Source organism: Balaenoptera ricei, chromosome 18 (assembly GCF_028023285.1).
Source record: "Balaenoptera ricei isolate mBalRic1 chromosome 18, mBalRic1.hap2, whole genome shotgun sequence".
NCBI classification, from domain to species: domain Eukaryota; kingdom Metazoa; phylum Chordata; class Mammalia; order Artiodactyla; family Balaenopteridae; genus Balaenoptera; species Balaenoptera ricei.
The window spans coordinates 56,747,305-56,765,672 of NC_082656.1; the positions used below are offsets into that span (position 1 = coordinate 56,747,305).

The following is an 18,368-nucleotide window of genomic DNA, read 5'->3' on the forward strand; positions in this document are numbered from 1 at the left end:
TATAAGGAAGAACTCCTGTAGCCTCCAGTTTATTTATTCATTTATATTAGTATGAATTCATGGATTTTAATTTTATTCTATTGGTTATAATCTCATACTATCATCATTTTGAGGCTCAGATCATCCCAGATTTGACTCTCTGCTCGTGTGTCCTTGTGACAAGTCCCTATCATTTTTGCACTTTCCTACCATATAGCAGTTAGATCATGTGAATGTATCTGCTTTCTAAAGTTTAGTCTGGATAGAGGAAGCACTGTCTGTTCCTTATATGTAGGGCTGCAGTGGGAGAATGGTGACGGATACAACGGTTACTGCCACAGTAGCTTACTGCTGCTCTGCTGAGTGCTTAGTGAGCTTTTTCTCAGAGTTGTTTGTGGAAAGTTTGTGGAGGTTTTTTATCAGCTGGACATAGAATAAAGCAGTTGGAACATTGGTGGTGTGTTGCTCACAGTGTTGGTGTGCCATCCTCATTGAAGTTCTAAGGAATAGATAATATTACTGACTGTGAAAATAGATTATGTAGACACATATATAATGTGATTAACAACTAGTTAAGACAGAAGGGCACCATGAAGAAAACTCTTGTTATAGGTGGGAAAGAGACAAAGAAAAAGCCTTTATGAATCATTTTGACCTCCAAATGGGTTTCACTAGAATATCATCACACTCAAATGGTTACATGCTGGTATTACTTTATGTGTTAGTACTGTTAACTGGTTGCTGGAAAATAACAAGCATCATCTATCTAGGTTTATGTACCTTTCTTTTCTTGTAAAGACAAGAATGATTATGAAAGGTTATTGAATGGATATAAAGTCTGTGGTGATTTTCTTTCATTTTTAGTGTCATTGAGCAATTTTATAAATGTCAGTTTTCTAACTTGTAGAAACTTATTCCTATAAGCATAGATGGAAATCTCTTTATCACATGTCCTACATTAAGAACAAAAAAAGATTGTTTCGTACTTTCTTTCATCTCTGTTCTAGAGAACTTAGAAAAAATACAGAAAAGTTAAAAAAAAACCCCAACAAAATACAGTTTTCAAGCACCCATGCTACCCATTTGTCTAACAGTCATTTTGAAACTGCTAACAGTTCATCTTATTTAAAATAAATGAATAATATATGATTTACACGCACACACAATTTTGTTACTTCTTTAACACTGTATCATGAGCATTTCCTATTTCATTAAGTATCCTTTGGAAACACCATCTTAAATGGCCGTATAGGATTCTATTATATTGATACAGTGTGTTTATTTTATTTTGGATGAATAGATTGTTTCCAGTTTTCCATTTTTATAACACTACGATGAACAGCTTTACAAAGAAATCCTATTTTAAGTTTCTGATTAGTTTCTTTGGATGTAGTCTTAAAATGAGAATTACTAGGCTAAAGTATATTTTTATAAAAAGTGATATATACTTATTTTTTTAAATACAGGCAGTGTAAGTACAAAAAGAAGCAATCTAGGCACCCAAATCTTACCAACCAGAAATAAATTATGTTGACATTTGGTGAACACATTTCCATTTGTGCTTATGGACAGGAATAATATAATAAGAAAGGGATAATACTCTTTTTTTTTTCTCTCTCTCTCTCTCTTTTTTTTTTTTTGTCTGCACTACGTGGCATACGGGATCAGATCCCAGACCGGGGATTGAGCCCATGCCCCCTGCAGTGGAAGCGTGGAGTCTTAACCACTGGACTGCCAGGGAAGTCCCACTATTCTATTTTTTTTTAATGAGAATACAAAATACGATTTTGTTTGAATTTAACAGCAAGGAAAAAAATCCTTAAAGAACTGCTGAATTCTAGATAAAGGTTTCTTTACCACAGAGTTGTTAGGTTCTGTAGGATTTCACTAAAATTAAGAGTATAAAAATCAGTAAGAAATTGGAGTAATTTTTAAGACCTCATGTTTTGATTTTAGATATTAGAGATTAAATCCCTGCTGTGAAAGATGAGGTGAGTGGTACTAATACTTTCTCTCATGTTTTCTTTCCCCAGTTCCTGATTTTTATGTTGCTTATATTTTTGCTTTTTCAGGTTTGCTGTCTGTTTGCCAGCGGCTATTTATTTAGTCTTTAGCTCAATGTTTAGCATTAGTTCTGTCTTTGAAAGGACTCAGTGCTAACCACCATATCTTTTCTCATTGCATTTTTCCTTATTTACTTTTTATTTGCTTAATTTTCTGATTGCCTGGTTTTCATCATGGAGTAGCTTTTCCCGAGGACCCATGGATGCTATGTACACTTTATACGTGGAAGACAACTTGGCTAGCCAGCTTTTTTTTTTAAAATGTAAATATTAAAACTATGAAACATTTCAAGCGCAAAGGACAGTATAGAAAATGATGTAAAAGATAGTTCTATATCCACTGTGGAGATAACAGACGTTAGCATGTATTTGTCACAGTATTTTACTATTTTATACTTTTTCAGCTTGCTTTATATGTTTTAAAGATCTATCTATGATGACTCATGTAGGTCTAATTCATAAGTTTAAAATGAATTGTGTTACAATCGTGGAATAATATTTATTCATTTTGTGCTGACCAGACAGTTGTTATCAGTGTCTCGCTATTGCAAATAGTACTACCATGAGCATTCTTGTATGTGCCTCTTTATGTGCAAGTGTTTTCTAGTATTGACGTTTGCAAGTGGAATTATTGGGTCCTACACACCTTCAGCCTTACTAGGAATTGCCAAATTGCTCTTCAAGGTGGTTGAATGAATATATATTCTTACTAGCAGTAGTTCGGCTTCTAACACACCGTTTTTGCTTCTTTAATTATTAGAAATATTTACTTTTTAAATTAATAATTTATGTTCTTCCTGTGTGCTGTTGTTTCATTTCTTTTGTCTAATAAAATCTGTTTTTCCTAGAGTCTTCATTATTATTAACTTATGTCAAAAGGTCACCCCTGTTGTGACCTGTTTTTGGTTTTTGTATCTATATTCTTTAATAGTAAACTACTTTTGACGGATAAAAGTCCTATGTATGAACATTTATTACTGTTCTGTGCTCAAAGTCACTGATGCTTCTTTCTTCAGTGTGTAAAGAGTCTCAGGTAGTTTATGCATTGACCTAGCCTTGCCAGCTCTTTGATTTTGTGATGGGAGGGGACAGCTCTTTGTGATTTTTGTGACTTTCTTTACTATTGACTGTCTTGTCTAGCTGTGGTAAGAATGTCTCTAGAGTAGTTACTCTAAAAACTTGGGTGATGTGGGGATGGAATTTATATTCTTCTTTAGCATGTATTAATTCAGTTATCTATGGTTTTTGGAAAACACCGTTAGTTTAATTCAGTAAGCTTTGGGGGACAAATATTTACTTATTAAGTTACGGTGATTGCCCGCAAAAGTTGAATGATTAAATATTTCAGGTTTCTGCTATGTGTAAAAATACCATGGGAATCATAGAATGTATGAGTTGTGATTATTGATCTTGAGATGTTCAGTGCATCCATTACTTGACCAAGCTGTCTCTTGCCTTTTGGTAGAAGAAAAACTCTGCGAGGCTTAGGGGACTGCATATTTAATGTGAAGCTTATTCTGTGTCCTAAACTCTGCTACCTGTTTTAGGGGATACCACGATGAATAAAGCATACTTCCTAAATTTCACATGCTTATGATCTGACTAGGAAGGTAATAATATTCCCAGATCTAATTAAAGGGTCTCTAAGCTTCTAGGGCCTCAAGAAGTACAGCACAAACTTGGAACTGATAGTTTCCTGGAAGGAAATGGTTGCAATTAGAGTTTACTAGCTCTTGTTTTTTATTCTGGTGCCTGAATAGTTTTGCTTTTAAAACCTCTTGAATGTTCAGATTTTGATTGCTAGAAGGGGGCTTATTTTAATATTATTACTATACTTTAATATCTGAGATTCACTTCTCTATTATGAAGTATACTCTTTAGCCAATTTTGCTTTTTAAACTTTACCAGTTATGACATTTCCTGACTTATTTTGGTGCATGCAGGTAAAAAACTTTCTGGAGAATCTGTCAAAGGGTTCTTATTTAATTTGATTATGGAAACAGAAAAGAACCTTTCACTACAAGTTGCCATTGTCATTATATTTATCATTGCTTATGTTGGATAGGATATGTTGACTGAAATAAACACACACGACATAAATGTTGTGAGTTCAGTTTTATTCAGGGACCTTACTGAGGACTATAGCCTGAGAGATAGCCTCTCAGCTCCGAGGAACTGCTCCAAAGAGGTAAGGGAGGAGCCAGGATGCCTGTGAACTTTGTTTGCTGGGAAAACCATGTAGTCAAGATAAAAAGATTACTGCTAAGCACAAAGAAGACATCTGAAGTGAATGATTTTGGTGCTTTTCTGTGTATAGGAAGATGCAAGAATCTGAGGTCATTTGAAATGTTTTCTTAGATATGTATCTTAACTATCTAAGGGCCAGTATATCCAAAGCACAGAATGTTTCCTGTTTTTCACCATCCTGAATCCCCCCTCAGGGTGCGCTGTCCCTGGGCAGTAGCTAATGGCTTTATCCTTGTAGAACTGGAATGGCAGGGAACATTTATTTCTTTACAAATACCAGTATGTTAGCTTATAAAAATCAGAACATTGAGCTATTTTGAAAACTGAGGGTTTGAATAGTTTTGTAAATTCAAACATTATCATTAAAATTTTCTTCTGCTTATAAAAAATGCGTGGGGGCACCTTCTCCATCGGGGTTTCTAAATTATGGTCCCCAAACCAATTAAGGAAATCTTAAACCCTGGAATTGCTCTGTATCATTATTTACACAGCAGTGTTCTATGTCCTCTAAGTGGACAGTCTTAGTTTATTTTATTGCCCGCCTTTGACACAGGCACCCAGCCCAGGAGGAGGGCCAGGCTGGCTGGGAAGCAGTTGCAGTGCCAAAGGAGAAAATGATCCTGACCAGCGTAGACAGCAGGGTGGGTGCAGTCCCACCCACAGTACTGTGAATCTGTAATGAAAGAGGGATGGACGGGATTTGAGGGAGACAATCACATGTCTGCCACAGATAACTTAATTGCTTAAGACCACAGCATAATCATCAATAAATACACCTCAAAAAGCTGCTTGAGTTGTAGAGGACAAAAACCCAAGTACTGGCCAGATTTGAAGAATGCAGTCTTTTAAAAGTAAACGTAAAATATGTTATGCAACACACATATTTTGGTATAAAACCACGAAAGGTGAGGCTGAAGCAGAACATCTTCCTATGATGAAATATATAAACAGTTATGGCATACATGATGGTCTTTTCATGCTCAATTCATGTGTGCTAGATTGAGAAATTAGGGGGAGACCGAGGAGGTAAATGGGGGCTGACAGGGAGCAGTGCCCTGTAGACAGACAGCCTTAGATGAACGAAAGTATGAGAAACTGCCAGCCCAGCACTCAAAATATTTTTTTCTCCTTTCTTTTTTTTCTTTTCTCTCATTTTTTCCCTTGGACTATGATAATCTGTGTTAAGATCTTATTGACCTATTGCTAAAGAGGCATAATTAGAGGGCAGATTTGTAAATATGTATTTTCTTAGGTAAGATCTGAGTAAGCTAAATAGAATTTTGAAAAGTGTATCTTTCTGTTGATATAAACATTTAAGAATAAGATCAAGTATTTGTCATTTAATTAAAGGACTATGAACACGACTAATGAGTGTACCATATAGAGCACTTTGTATTCAAAGAGAGACTCTTAGGATCTAGCCGATTTACATTGCAGTTTTAGCATATAAAAAGGAATTTAACTGGAGGCTGAATTCTTCTGAAAATAGCAATTTATATAAGATCTTTATCCCATCTGTTTGGTTTCTTTGTTCCTTGGAGGTCATTGGGATGTAAATATACTCCAACTCTTTCTCCTTTAACTTACTAAGGTAATAACTAGCTGTTAGAGACTTCAAAGTACTTGGGTTATAGCAAGGTTATTTCTCCAGTCTTTACATTTTATACTGTTGTGACTGGTGACCTATATTGCATGTTCTTTTAATTTTAACCAAAGTTGATTCCAAATACTTTGGAGCTTATTTTTGTAGTGTTCAACAAGACAGACATAACCTCCAGTTTTGTAGAGCTCTTACTTTAGCTGGGAAAACAGATTGTAAATGAATGGTCACATAAATAATTGCTATTGTAATAAGTGTGCTAAAGAACAGGGTGCTTTAAGATTGTATCCTAATCTACTTTTGAGAGATAGGCAAGATTTTCTTGAGAACTTGATTTTTAAAAAAAAATGTATGTATGTCTGCGTTGGGTCTTCGTTGCTGCACGGGCTTTCTCTAGTCGCGGCGAGCGGGGGCTTCTCTTGTTGCGGAGCTCGGGCTCTAGACGTGCGGATTTCAGTAGTTGTGGCACACGGGCTCAGTAGTTGTGGCTCGCGGGCTCTAGAGCTCAGGCTCAGTAGTTGTGGTGCACAGGCTTAGTTGCTCCGTGGCATGTGGGATCTTCCCAGACCAGGGCTCGAACCTGTGTCCCCTGCGTTGACAGGCGGATTCTTAATCACTGCGCCACCAGGGAAGTCTGAGAACTTGATTTTAAGCTAAGACCTGAACTGTGTGTAGAAGTCAACTAGGCAGTGCAGTATGGGACGAAAAGAATTGTACATAAAGAGCCTAGAGCCCCTTTTTAGTATGTGATTATGTTTAATGTTGTTTTAAGAAATGAATTAATGAGTGCATATCTAGGTCAGAAGCTCAGAAGAACTGTCTAGTGTGCCAATATAAATTTGGTCTTCTGTTCTTTAATCACTCTGTTGCCCCATTAATTATCCCTCTCAATTTTTCCTTTAAAAAAACAGATACAGTTCCTCATTTGCGTTCTTCACATATATTTTTCCTGTGGTTACAGTTTCAGATTGTGTCATTAATAGAAAGTTGTATATACATAAACCCAGGGAAGCTATTATAATGATATTACATTTTATGTGGAAAAAGCTTTTTTATCATAGGATATAGTGTTTACCTTAACACTGTTGCCTGTGAGACATGCCAAACCAGAAATTAGAGGACTTTTGCATTTTGGTTTTATTTATTAAAAATTTAAAAATTCAAAGTGATTTATGTTTAGGGTGAAAGATCAAATAGTAGAGAATGATGAAATCTCTTCCCCACCTGCAGCTCTTTGCTGTTTCTAGTGTATCCTTCCAGAAATTTTGATTGCCTATATGTACTACACAAATAATCTCTTATTTATTTATTTATTTTTGGAATTTGTAGGAAATAGCTTTTTTAAAAGGAAGTTTTATTGAAGTATAGTTGATCTACAGTGTTGTGTTTATCTCTCTCTTATTACTTAAAAAAACTCAGTTATACTGTACATAGTCTTTTACACCTTTCTTTCAGTTGACATATCATGAGCAGACAGTAACAGTTTAAAAATGAAGTAAGAATCCTTTTTGTTTAAAAGACACTTCGTTGTGTCTTGATAAAATATCTGATGATACTTGGTTTTTAACAGTTGTTTTGCAGACTTGTTCAGGTGACAGCATCTGAAGCCCACTGTGCTCTTTGTAGCACAACATGAAATAATGATATTCTCTCATACTAACAAGAAAGGTTTTTACCAGCAGAAATATGCCTGTATTATATTATGAAATATAAAACTGTAACCAAACTTCTGTACTTTCAAAAGAAGAAGCTGAAAATTAGGCACGGTAAATATTTTTCCTTTAATGTTTACTTGTTGCTTATGCACTCTTTCCTAATCATTTGTATCATTTTCGAATCATTTGCTAATCATTGCTTTATCATAGGCTAGTTCTCATTAGAAGAAAGGTATCCAGAGACAGCAAAAGTTTAGTGGAAAAAATTTGGTGGGGAGTAAACCTCAAATTAAGAAGATTCTGTTCATTTGCTTAATGGTATGTGTGTGTATGAGGACGACTGCTGTAATTCAGTGTTGATGGTAGAAAATCTAGCTCCCTTTGCTAAGCAGCACTGTTTTGTGGAACTCTATCTTCTGAGCTATTGGTTTTAACACTTGGGCTGTTTGTAGAAATTTCTTAGCACCTTATCCCTAGGAGCATAGATAAGGTAGCTTACTTTCTTCTTGGGTGACTAAAATGAGTAACTTGACTCTACAGATTGATTTTACTGCAACACATATCTGTTTGCTTCTCTAAATCAGGTGTTAGATAAGGCAACATTGAATGATAGAGGCTACCAGAGGTTTTTTTCTAGAATCGTGTTATCTTAGAGTCAGAAGGAACCTTTGTCATCTACTAATTTTGTACAAAGGGCAGGAATCCCATTATATGTCAGTTGACCTACCGTACAATTTTTTTGAGAATGAATGGGGTGGAGAAAATGCTAAATTGAATGGGGCTGTGACACAACAGGTGTAAAGTGGGACTGTCCTGGGGAAAACAGCTGTATGGTCATCCTAGTTATAAAACAGTCTTGCCAGATAGTCATCCAAAATCTGCCTGAAAGGATTTGTTGCCCCACAGAAAAGCTAGTACTCTAAAAATTAAAAAGTTCTAACTAAAAATTTTTAACTTTTTTTACTGAGCTAAAATTTATCTCCTTGCAACTACTAACTCTTCTCCCCAGTTTTGCCCTTTGGTAATAAATGTAGTCAGAATATGGCAGTATACAACATATATTAGTTCTTTAGAAACTTTAAAAAAAAAATAACTTTAGAGATAGCTCGTTTTTTATTTCCCCAAAATCTTACAGTTCTGCCCTGTAGTTCAATTTCTGTGCCCAAATTGAAACAGAAAAGAAGAGAAAAGAAATGAGAAGAAAGGTGAAAAAAAGACCATACAACTGGCTAACCTACCAGGCCCTGGTACAGGGCACTGTTCACTAAACAACACTTGATTGCACGTCCATAATTCTCATCTTGGTATGTTTAGAAAACATTCAGTGAGATCTCTAGCTTCTCAAAAATAAAGTTTCTAGTTATTACATTAATATTTTATCACCTTAAAATAGAATAAAGGGATATGTATAGGAGACATGCCAATTAAAGTAAAAGAAACTATAGTTTATATACAGGAAGGCTAGACCTCCAGCTAGCTAATCATAATGATTACAGTTTCCTTATCATTAAAAATACTTAATATACATCTATAAAAACTAGAGATAGCTAGATACATTTAACAAAGTCCTCTTGTCATCCTTGTACCCTTCGGACTAAAAAACTATGGTTTAGTGTGCAACTTTTCATCACCCTGGTCACTAGATGAAAGATATTTTAATTTTCACATGCTATTGCCCACATTTTTTTCCAGGAGGTTCGTAGATAGGACAAGCTGGGAGGATAACTTTCTTTTTTTTTTTTTTTGGCTTTTGGGATCCTAGTTCCCCGACCAGGGATGGAACCTTGCTCCCGCTGCAGTGAAACCTCCAGGCAATTCCCTGGGAAGATAACTTTTGAGGTGATGTGTGGACGGGACACAGAGCCTGGTTCATTACTGAATATATGTAGGTCCCACCCCACTCCTCCCCCCCCCCCTTTTTTTTTGCTGTTTAGGTAATTGTTATAGAATGTAAAATAGAACCATTTAACAACATAGCAGCATGATTAAGGAAAAATTTCTACAAATTGGCATTGTCTAATTTGATAAACATGTAACTTAACTTGAACCCTTGTAAGAACTTAGTTAAAAGGCAATCAAATGTCGAAAAAATTAAACAATAGTCAATCTAAGAACAAAATGGAAATTTTTATTGGAGCCAGTCTGAGGATTATAACCGGGAGACAGTCTTTCAGAAAGCTCCTAGAGCTGTTGCCGGTTAGAGGTCAAAGCACAGTTATATTAAGTTTTTGAGACAAAGTAACATATTGACAGTTTACATAGTCCAACAAGGTGAGTAGTGGGGTCATTGTGACTCGTTACAGAATTGAGAAAGGAATGTTATCTCCTAAGGAGTTACCTTGCTGGCACCAGATGGAAATTAATTTTTTTGAGTGAGCAGGCATTCCTGCGTCTTCTAAGGGGATCTAGTTAACGTACAGTGCAGATGCACAATGCACACTAAAGGGGAGGGGGTAGTGCCTCAAATGGCAGAAAAATTTTTATGTTAAAATTTTTCTTGTCCTTCCTTAAAAATAATTTTGTCTCATCACACAGTCGGTTAATTTATGGAGACACCAAAGATATCAAAATACAGTGTTGCATTTAAAGTAAATTGGAAGTTCTATGCTACAGTGGGTAGAGATTGTTGACTGAGTTATTGGGTTTTACTGTTAACACAGAGCAACTGTTCACTGTAATATATATATATTACATATATATATATATATGTTTTGGCTGTGCTGTGTGGCATGCCCGATCTTAGTCTTAGTTCCCTGACCAGGGATCGAACCCGTACCCCTGCATTGGGAGCACGGAGTCTTAACCACTGGACTGTCAGGGAAGTCCCCTATATTATAATTTTGTAAAAACAAAACTGGAGGTGTTAGGTAAGGCAGTTGAAATAAATTGGTGTGTTTTATAAGTTCCAAAGCTTTACTTCTGAGATCATATGTAAAAGTATCTGTAGTTATTCTTTTTATTGTAGTTATTTGAATATATTTTGACAGGTTTAAGAAGAGAGTTGGTCATTCTGGGGAGCATATTTGTATATTTGATGTGGTAGGGGTGTTTCTTGTGAGGAACTAGAGGAGAGTTGTTTGTCACGTAGGATTTTCTCTTCAGTACATTCCGTCTACATTTGCGGTATTAATAGTAAATATGGAAAAGTGGCTTCCTCTTTTTTGACACCTTCATTATTATTTGTTTAGTAATACTAATTACTATATATACTAAATATACTAATATATTCTAAATTACTAAGTATATACTAAGTATTTATCTGTACTTTATTTGCCTTAACTTGTTCATCTGACATTTTTGCTCCTAAAAGTGTGGTCAAAGATGACTACATTGGGAATTCTCCTGGGTGCCTTGTAATGGGAAACATAGAAGATGCTTTGTGACACCAGGGCAGAGTGTTGCTAGTCAAGAGGGTGCTCATTTAGTGCCTACTTGGAAAAGTGCTGCAAGTAAATAAATGTAAAAGCTCATACAGAGTTGATTTTATGCTTATTTGACCTTAGAATTCAGTTTCTGTGAGTGGATGTCATTGTATAAACTTTGGTGCTGTCGACTGAAGAAAAATGCATAACCTAAAAATTGCGACATGTTTTATTTGAGGACCGTACTGAGGATTATAGCCCAGGAGACAGCCTCTCAGATAAGCTCTGAGGTGCTGTTGCAAAGAGGACAGGGATACACTGGAGTTTTTGCTGGGGTGGGAGGGGGAAGTAGTAGGACATGAGAAGATTACTGCTGATCACACAAAACAGACATCTTAAGTTAATGATTTCAGGGCTTTTCTATGTATGCGGAGATGCAAGAGTCTGGGCTTATTGAAATTGTTCTTTAGATATGCTTCTTAACTATCTAGGGCCAGTATCCTGTTTTTCTCCATCCTGAGTTCCCCTCGGGGTGCGCTGTGTGGGGCTGGCTGCAGTGGCTGATGTTTGATGGTGGGCAACATTCATTGCTTCCTGGAATGGCGGGCAACATGTTTTGTCCATAGTGTTGCGGAAAAAGTTGTCTTCTTAAACTTGAGATGATTTTAGGTTTGTTTATACTGTTTTGTTAAAAGTGATAATACCTTTATGAACCCCCAAAAGTGTTTTGCTACTGTGATCGCTTACCAAGACACATGCAAACAGCAGTGAAGTAAATTGACCTCCTGTTTTACTTGGCATACTTAAAAAAATTCTTTAGAGGCAAGTGAGTGACTACTTATTGGACTGACAGAGTACCACATAATTTCTGGTTTTGAGTTTATAAAATAAAGTATATTAAATAAAAGGGAAGAAGGGTGGAACTAGTATTTGTTAAATGCCTTCTGTGTGTTAGGCATTATGCTAGATGATTTTCAAATATTACTTTACAATTCTTGGAGGATTTTGGTTGCATTCAGAACTTACCTATGGAGACACTGAGGTACAGAGAAGATAAGTTTATCAAAGCTACTAGAAAGTGGAGTAATAATTCACCTATTCTTTCTAAAATCCAAAAATGCATTATATTACAACACACAGATTTGCTCTGTGACAAAATTTCTTTCCCTCCCTCCCTCCCTCCCTTCCTCCCTCCCTTCCTTCCTTCCTTCCTTACTTCCATATAAATGAAGTAAGAGGTGTGCAGCCCTACTGCTTGGGTGTGATTCGTGGCTTCACCCTTCCTAGCTGTTGTGATGTTTGGCAAGTTACTCTAAGTCTCTACACGTCTGGGGTGGTTTTGGTTTGGTTTGGTTTGGTTTTTTTTGTCTTTTTTTCTTTTAATCTGTCAGATGGGGATAACAGTCTAATAGTCTCTATCTTACAGGCTTGTTGTGAGGATTGAATGAGTTAAGTGATAGAGATCTCAATATATTATCTAGCATTTATTGAACTTTCAATAAATTTGTTGTAATGGACGTTTTTCAGAATTTTATGTGCACACTGACTTATTTTGCTTTATTAGTAATTCTTTTGGTACTTGGGAAAACCTCCTCACAGTATTCCACATTTTTGGAATGTGTATATATTGTTATTCTGTTTCCTTAATACATTTTACATTTCCAGTTATTTTAGATACTAGTGTAATAGATATGGTATTGTGGTTGTGTTAGGAGTTTTCTTTGCAGTACACGGTGATTGATACGTGGTAGACAATATTTATTGTAGGATTGAGAGAACTTGAATCTATTAGTAATCATGACTTTTTTCCTCTATAAATCCTAACAGTTTGAACTTCATCCTTATTGTAAAGAAACTATAAAAATTCTAAACTTCTTAATGACTGATTATGTCTCTTAAAGATTTTGTTCATCTTTTTAAATGCTATTTTACCTTGTTTTTAGCTAAAAAATGATTCTTTGCCTGAAACGATCTTTAAAATTTTTTTTTTTTTTAATTTGATGCACATTAATGTTTTCATTTTCCTTTGTTCTCTTAGCTTCACAATGAAGAGGATAATTCAGAATCATCTGCTGTAGAGCAGCCGTCAACTTCAAACCCAACACCACAGAATGTGCAGGCCGCTCCTTCAGCATCTGGACTTGAGACTGACTCTTCTCCTCCACCTTACAGCAGTATTACTGTGGAAGTACCTACAACTTCGGGTATTGTTGCTTTTAGTATGAAACAACTAGTAATGTTTTTAATAGCTCGATTTTTTGTTTTGTTTTTACCAGTATGGTTTTGTGTAATTATCAAGTCTGTTAATGGGCTTCTTCAGTTTTATGATTTTTTTAAAAAAAGGTTTTTCTAAAGATAGTTTATAAAATATTTCATAGATTACCTGTCTCATTGTTTTAAAAATTAATTTAAAAGTGTAGCTTGTTAAACTTTCTTATGCTTACTAGAATCCCTTCCCAGTGGACTAGCCATATAACTTTTGGAAGAAATAACCATATATACATATATATTCATGCACACATATAATGCATACACACATGAATATATAAATGTACCCATATGTGTGTGTGTTTACTTATATAGTCATAAACAAGGTATTATTAATGATGAATGTGAGTGAGAATGTGGTAAGTACATGTGAATGGAGGTGAAGCGTACACATAATGTCCACCCTACACATGGTAATATTGCCTGAATACAAGGCAGTGATTACTGCTTGCTACTGTTCCTCTCATCCTTGCAGGTCATTCTCAAGAACTACCCTCATCTATTTCTCTGGTCACAATTTGTATTTTCCCAGTAATGCTAAGTTAATCATTCTATGATGGAAGATGCTGAGAGTGAAATTGCAATCCCTTTGTTGTGGCTACTGTTGCTATTGCTGTTTAACAGACTACCTCAAACCTAATGGAGTAAAATAACAACCATTTATTCTTGTTAATTCTCATGGTCTGGGGGGAACTGGGCTCCATTATGAAGTTCTCTGCCAGGGTCTCATGTGATTGTGTCTGATGGTGACTCTGGGACTGGAGGTAATTGCAGGCTTCCTTACTCACACGTTTGCTGGCTGATCCTAGGGCCTCAGCTGAGTCTGTTGGCCAGAACAACTATATGTCGCCTCTTGTTGTGGCCTGGGCTCTTCACTGAATGGAGGCTGGCTTCTAAGAACAAGCATTCTGAGAGAAAGCCAAATGGAATCTGTGACATTGCCTCAAAAGTCACAGTGTCACATCTGCCACATTCAGGCTGTTAGAAGTGAGTCACTTAGTCTCTATTCAAGATTACTGAGGAATTAGTCTCCACCTCTTCATGGGAAGAGTTTCAAGGAGTATCGCCACCACAGCTGTGTACAGCCGCTTCCCTCTACCACCAGAGCTTCTCCTTTGACAGTCTTCCCCATTTCAGTAAATGGCTCCAGCAGGCCAGAAACCTGGGAGTCATCTTTTTGGTACCTTATTGTAAAATTACATGGGTTTTCTCCTTCAATTTTTGTTGTAATGAAATGTATTATTAACAGATTTCTTCTTTAAGCTAATCCATCCCTATATTCTTAGAATAAATTCTTTTTGTCATCATGTTCTAATCTTTCCTGGATTTAAATTTGTTAATATTTTATTTAGAGTTTTTGCGGCTTTATTAGTGTGATCTATAACTTTATGTGCTGTCTTTTTGGTTTGGGTATTAATATTATGGAAGCAACATAAAGTGAATTGAGAAGCTTCTCATTTTTCTATGATCTGGAATAGTTTTGATAATGTAGCATGACATTTTTAAAGGTTAGATAAATTTCAACTGTGAAACAAGTGGAGCCTGGTACCTAGAAGTTCAGTTATTCTCACAGTCTCCTCTGTGATTTCTGGTCTTTTTAATTTTTTCACCTGTGCTAAAAGGCCATTCCTGACTATAATTGAGCACAAGAACTGAGTAATTCTAGAATTTTGGGTTTCTGTTTAATGGAAACTGTTGATATTATTTTTCTTCAGCTTCTTAGTCAGTGTTGTTATATTTTAGGCATGGGCAGTGCCAGTTTTCTGTGGAGATTATGTTCTTCAGTAGGTCGCTTTATGGCTGCTTTTGTAGATCTGAGCAACATGAGTTATAAAAGGTGACATTTGCATAATGCTTCACAGTTTACAGAGTCCTCTTGAATACTCTTCTATTTCATCCCATAATAGCCAGTAATAGCCTCGCTGGGTCAGTTTTATGGATGAGAAAGTGGAACTTCACAGTGCTTAAGTGATTTGCTTGAGGTCACATAACTTCTAAGAAGAGGAGCTGGGATTGGAGCTCCCCAGACTTTAAATTCTGTGGTTGAGAACCAACCACTGCCTTAAAGGGTAGAAGAAAAGTTAAGTAAAATTAACAAGTGAAAATTAAAGGTGCTCCTTCCCAACTTTCACTTGTTATTGGTGGAGATATTTTTTCTATCTTGGGTTTTAAAACTTTTCAGAAACTTACATATCTATTTTTAATGTCCTTGGATAATATATGCCATTGTTCCAGTTTTAAAAATGTATAGTTTTTTTTTGTTTGTTTGTTTGTTTTATTAATTTATTTATGGCTGTGTTGGGTCTTCGTTTCTGTGCGAGGGCTTTCTCTAGCTGTGGCAAGCGGGGGCCACTCTTCATCGCGGTGCGCGGGCCTCTCACTATCGCGGCCTCTCCCGTTGCGGAGCACAGGCTCCAGACGCGCAGGCTCAGTAATTGTGGCTCACGGGCCCAGTTGATCCGCGGCATGTGGGATCTTCCCAGACCAGGGCTCGAACCCGTGTCCCCTGCATTGGCAGGCAGATTCTCAACCACTGCGCCACCAGGGAAGCCCAAAATGTATAGTTTTAATGTTATTGCTTAAATTCATAATCATGGTTTTTACTTAAATTTTGCTTCTACTCTAGTCTTCAGAATTAAAGAAATCTATTTACCTGACGGTGTATGGTGTTTTTACATCCTAATAATAAGTCTTTTCTAAGAATTTATGACTCTTGTGACTTTTGGTGGATAACATTCAGTATTATACTCCCACTAACCACTTCCTGTTATTAGATTGAAAATTGACTAACTTCAGATCCTTAGCTCTTATTGATAGCATTAAAAATATTTATTTTAAAACCTATGTACATTAAAACACAACAGGAAAAATATTGCTGGAGTGCAGTGTTTTTTCATGTGGAAAATGCAAGAAAGTCTGATAAAGATAGGTAAAATTGTAAACAATGTAGAAGATGTAAAAATGCTGTAGTTATGATAGAGGAGACCACAGAGGTGATGTCAAACATTGTGGTATGTACTACTTTTAGAATCTACCTGTTTTTTATGTCAGTGATTCTAGCATAAGTCTAATCAATTGATTGACCTATGTGTATGATTTTACTTATACCAAAGTTGGCAATAAATGATGCAGTTTTTAAAAAAAATTAGCAGTCTGTATTTAATATTGTAATATAGTTCTGGAGATCATATTTCAAAAATAGCTTAAAAATTGGGGAGGGAGAAATTCTTCTAAAAAAGAAAACCTAAAGAACTAGGTAGATGGGGGGAAAATGGGAGAAGGGACAAGAGTAAAAAAAGAGTTAAAAATCATCAATCTTTTAGCAAAGAGAAATACTGAGTTTTCTTAGGAGATGTTAAAATTGACCTGTGTAGAAAAATTAACGTCTTATATATTATCAAGTAAATATGAGAATAAATAAATAATAAATAATAATAAATAATAAAGTATTTGGAGTCAGGAAATCCCTGGCTTCTGCCACTTCTTGATTGTGTGATACTGGGCAAATCACTTAACTGAACCTCAGAGTTGCTAAGGTTAATGTATTTAGCAGTGTTATAGTAAATGGCTAGTGCTGTTTCAGTGTTTGTTACCATTATTCCTGATAGTTTTACTTTTTGGCTGTGAGATTATGGGCAAATAAAGTCTTTGAGCATAGCAGTAGGAACATAGAGGATGCTCATATATGGTGAGTTTCTTACCTCCTTGTGTTGCCCACATTTTCAGAGTCTCATTCTTGATGTTCTTGTTTGGTATATCAGCTGTTAGATGATATTTATCAGTTCTTTCTCTTGATAATAAATATAGGACTAAAATAATATATACAATGTAGTAGTAATTTATATGTTATATAGCTTATAACATAGGACTACAAATAGCAGTGATAGTCTTTAGTGGCATTCTGTAACTTATTAAATTATGTTCTGGCTATAAACATAATATTAGTTTGTTTTAATGGTTATCTTTTTTAAAAATCCTTTTCTTCAGATACAGACGTTTACAGTGAGTTTTATCCTGTGCCACCTCCTTACAGTGTTGCTACCTCTCTTCCTACGTATGATGAAGCTGAGAAGGCCAAAGCGGCTGCAATGGCAGCTGCAGCAGCAGAAACATCTCAAAGAGTAAGGCAATGTTACCATTTCCTTTTGAGAATATTCTTTGTGTTAATTGATATGTATATTCAGTAATATCAAAAATAGTTCTTTGTGCTTGTAGTTTTGTTAGTATTGACTACTACTTATTTGTGTCATCATTTTTTGGCACTCTCCTATTTAAATTTACCTTCTGCATTCCTTGACCTTCTCATTTCGATTTCGATTTCTGTTGGTCTTCTCCTGCACCCTGTCTTCGCTTGTGGTCATCCTAGGTGGAATCTTTACCAATAATTTATCATTTCCTAAGTCTTGATTTCAGGCATCTCATGCACTAACCTTCACCCCCCATACTTCCAACTCCCTCATTCAAGTTACCCCCACCCCATTGACCTCTTCACTGTCAATGAAGTTTCTTTAGTGTCCTTATTTCCCTTCGTATATAGTTTAGATTCTGTGGTCCATAACTATAATTATAGATCGTTTTTTTCTATTCATTTTTTTTTTAATCAGTCATCAATTTTACACACATCACTGTATACATGTCAATCCCAATCGCCCAATTCAGCACACCACCATCCCCACCCCACCGCAGTTTTCCCCCCTTGGTGTCCATACGTTTGTTCTCTACATCTGTGTCTCAACTTCATTTTTTATATATTAGCATAGCCAGTTTCATGACTCTATGAATGAACTCAAGGTAGGTTAAAGACACAAAGAAAGAAGTTACCAGGCCTACAAAATTATGTTTGTCAATTCACTTTTTTTTTTTTTTTTTTGTCCTTTGAACACATGCCACCCTAGAATTTGGGAATGATGGTCAAAGAGTCCACCGCCCTTTTTTCTCCCTCATCTCCCTGTCTTAGTAACAGAGTCAGTGATATACATGTGTGTTATTTCCTGTTCTGGTAAAAGGAGTGGCTGTCTCAGTAATGGAGAATCAATGAGATGTATGTATGCTATTCTTCAGTCAGGTAAAAGGTAGAAATTATTTACATTTTAATGTGGCTGCAAGCAGGACTAGAGTTTGTTACCTTTATTTCTTGCTTTAGTCTTTAGAGATGTCAAATTCTGGGTTAACCCCATTTTGTTCAGGAAAAAGA

At 35.9% G+C, this 18,368-nt stretch overlaps 1 protein-coding gene across 1 annotated transcript in view; it reads left to right on the top strand.

Annotated features, from left to right (window-relative positions):
- The window catches only part of NDFIP2 (Nedd4 family interacting protein 2), a 59,513-nt gene that overhangs the window by 17,982 nt on the left and 23,163 nt on the right, over nt 1–18,368 (top strand). Inside the window, exons 2-3 of the mRNA XM_059903095.1 lie at nt 12,945–13,110; nt 17,162–17,295. Of these exons, the coding sequence (XP_059759078.1) occupies nt 12,945–13,110; nt 17,162–17,295 (300 nt within the window). The remainder of the gene's footprint in view (nt 1–12,944; nt 13,111–17,161; nt 17,296–18,368) is intronic.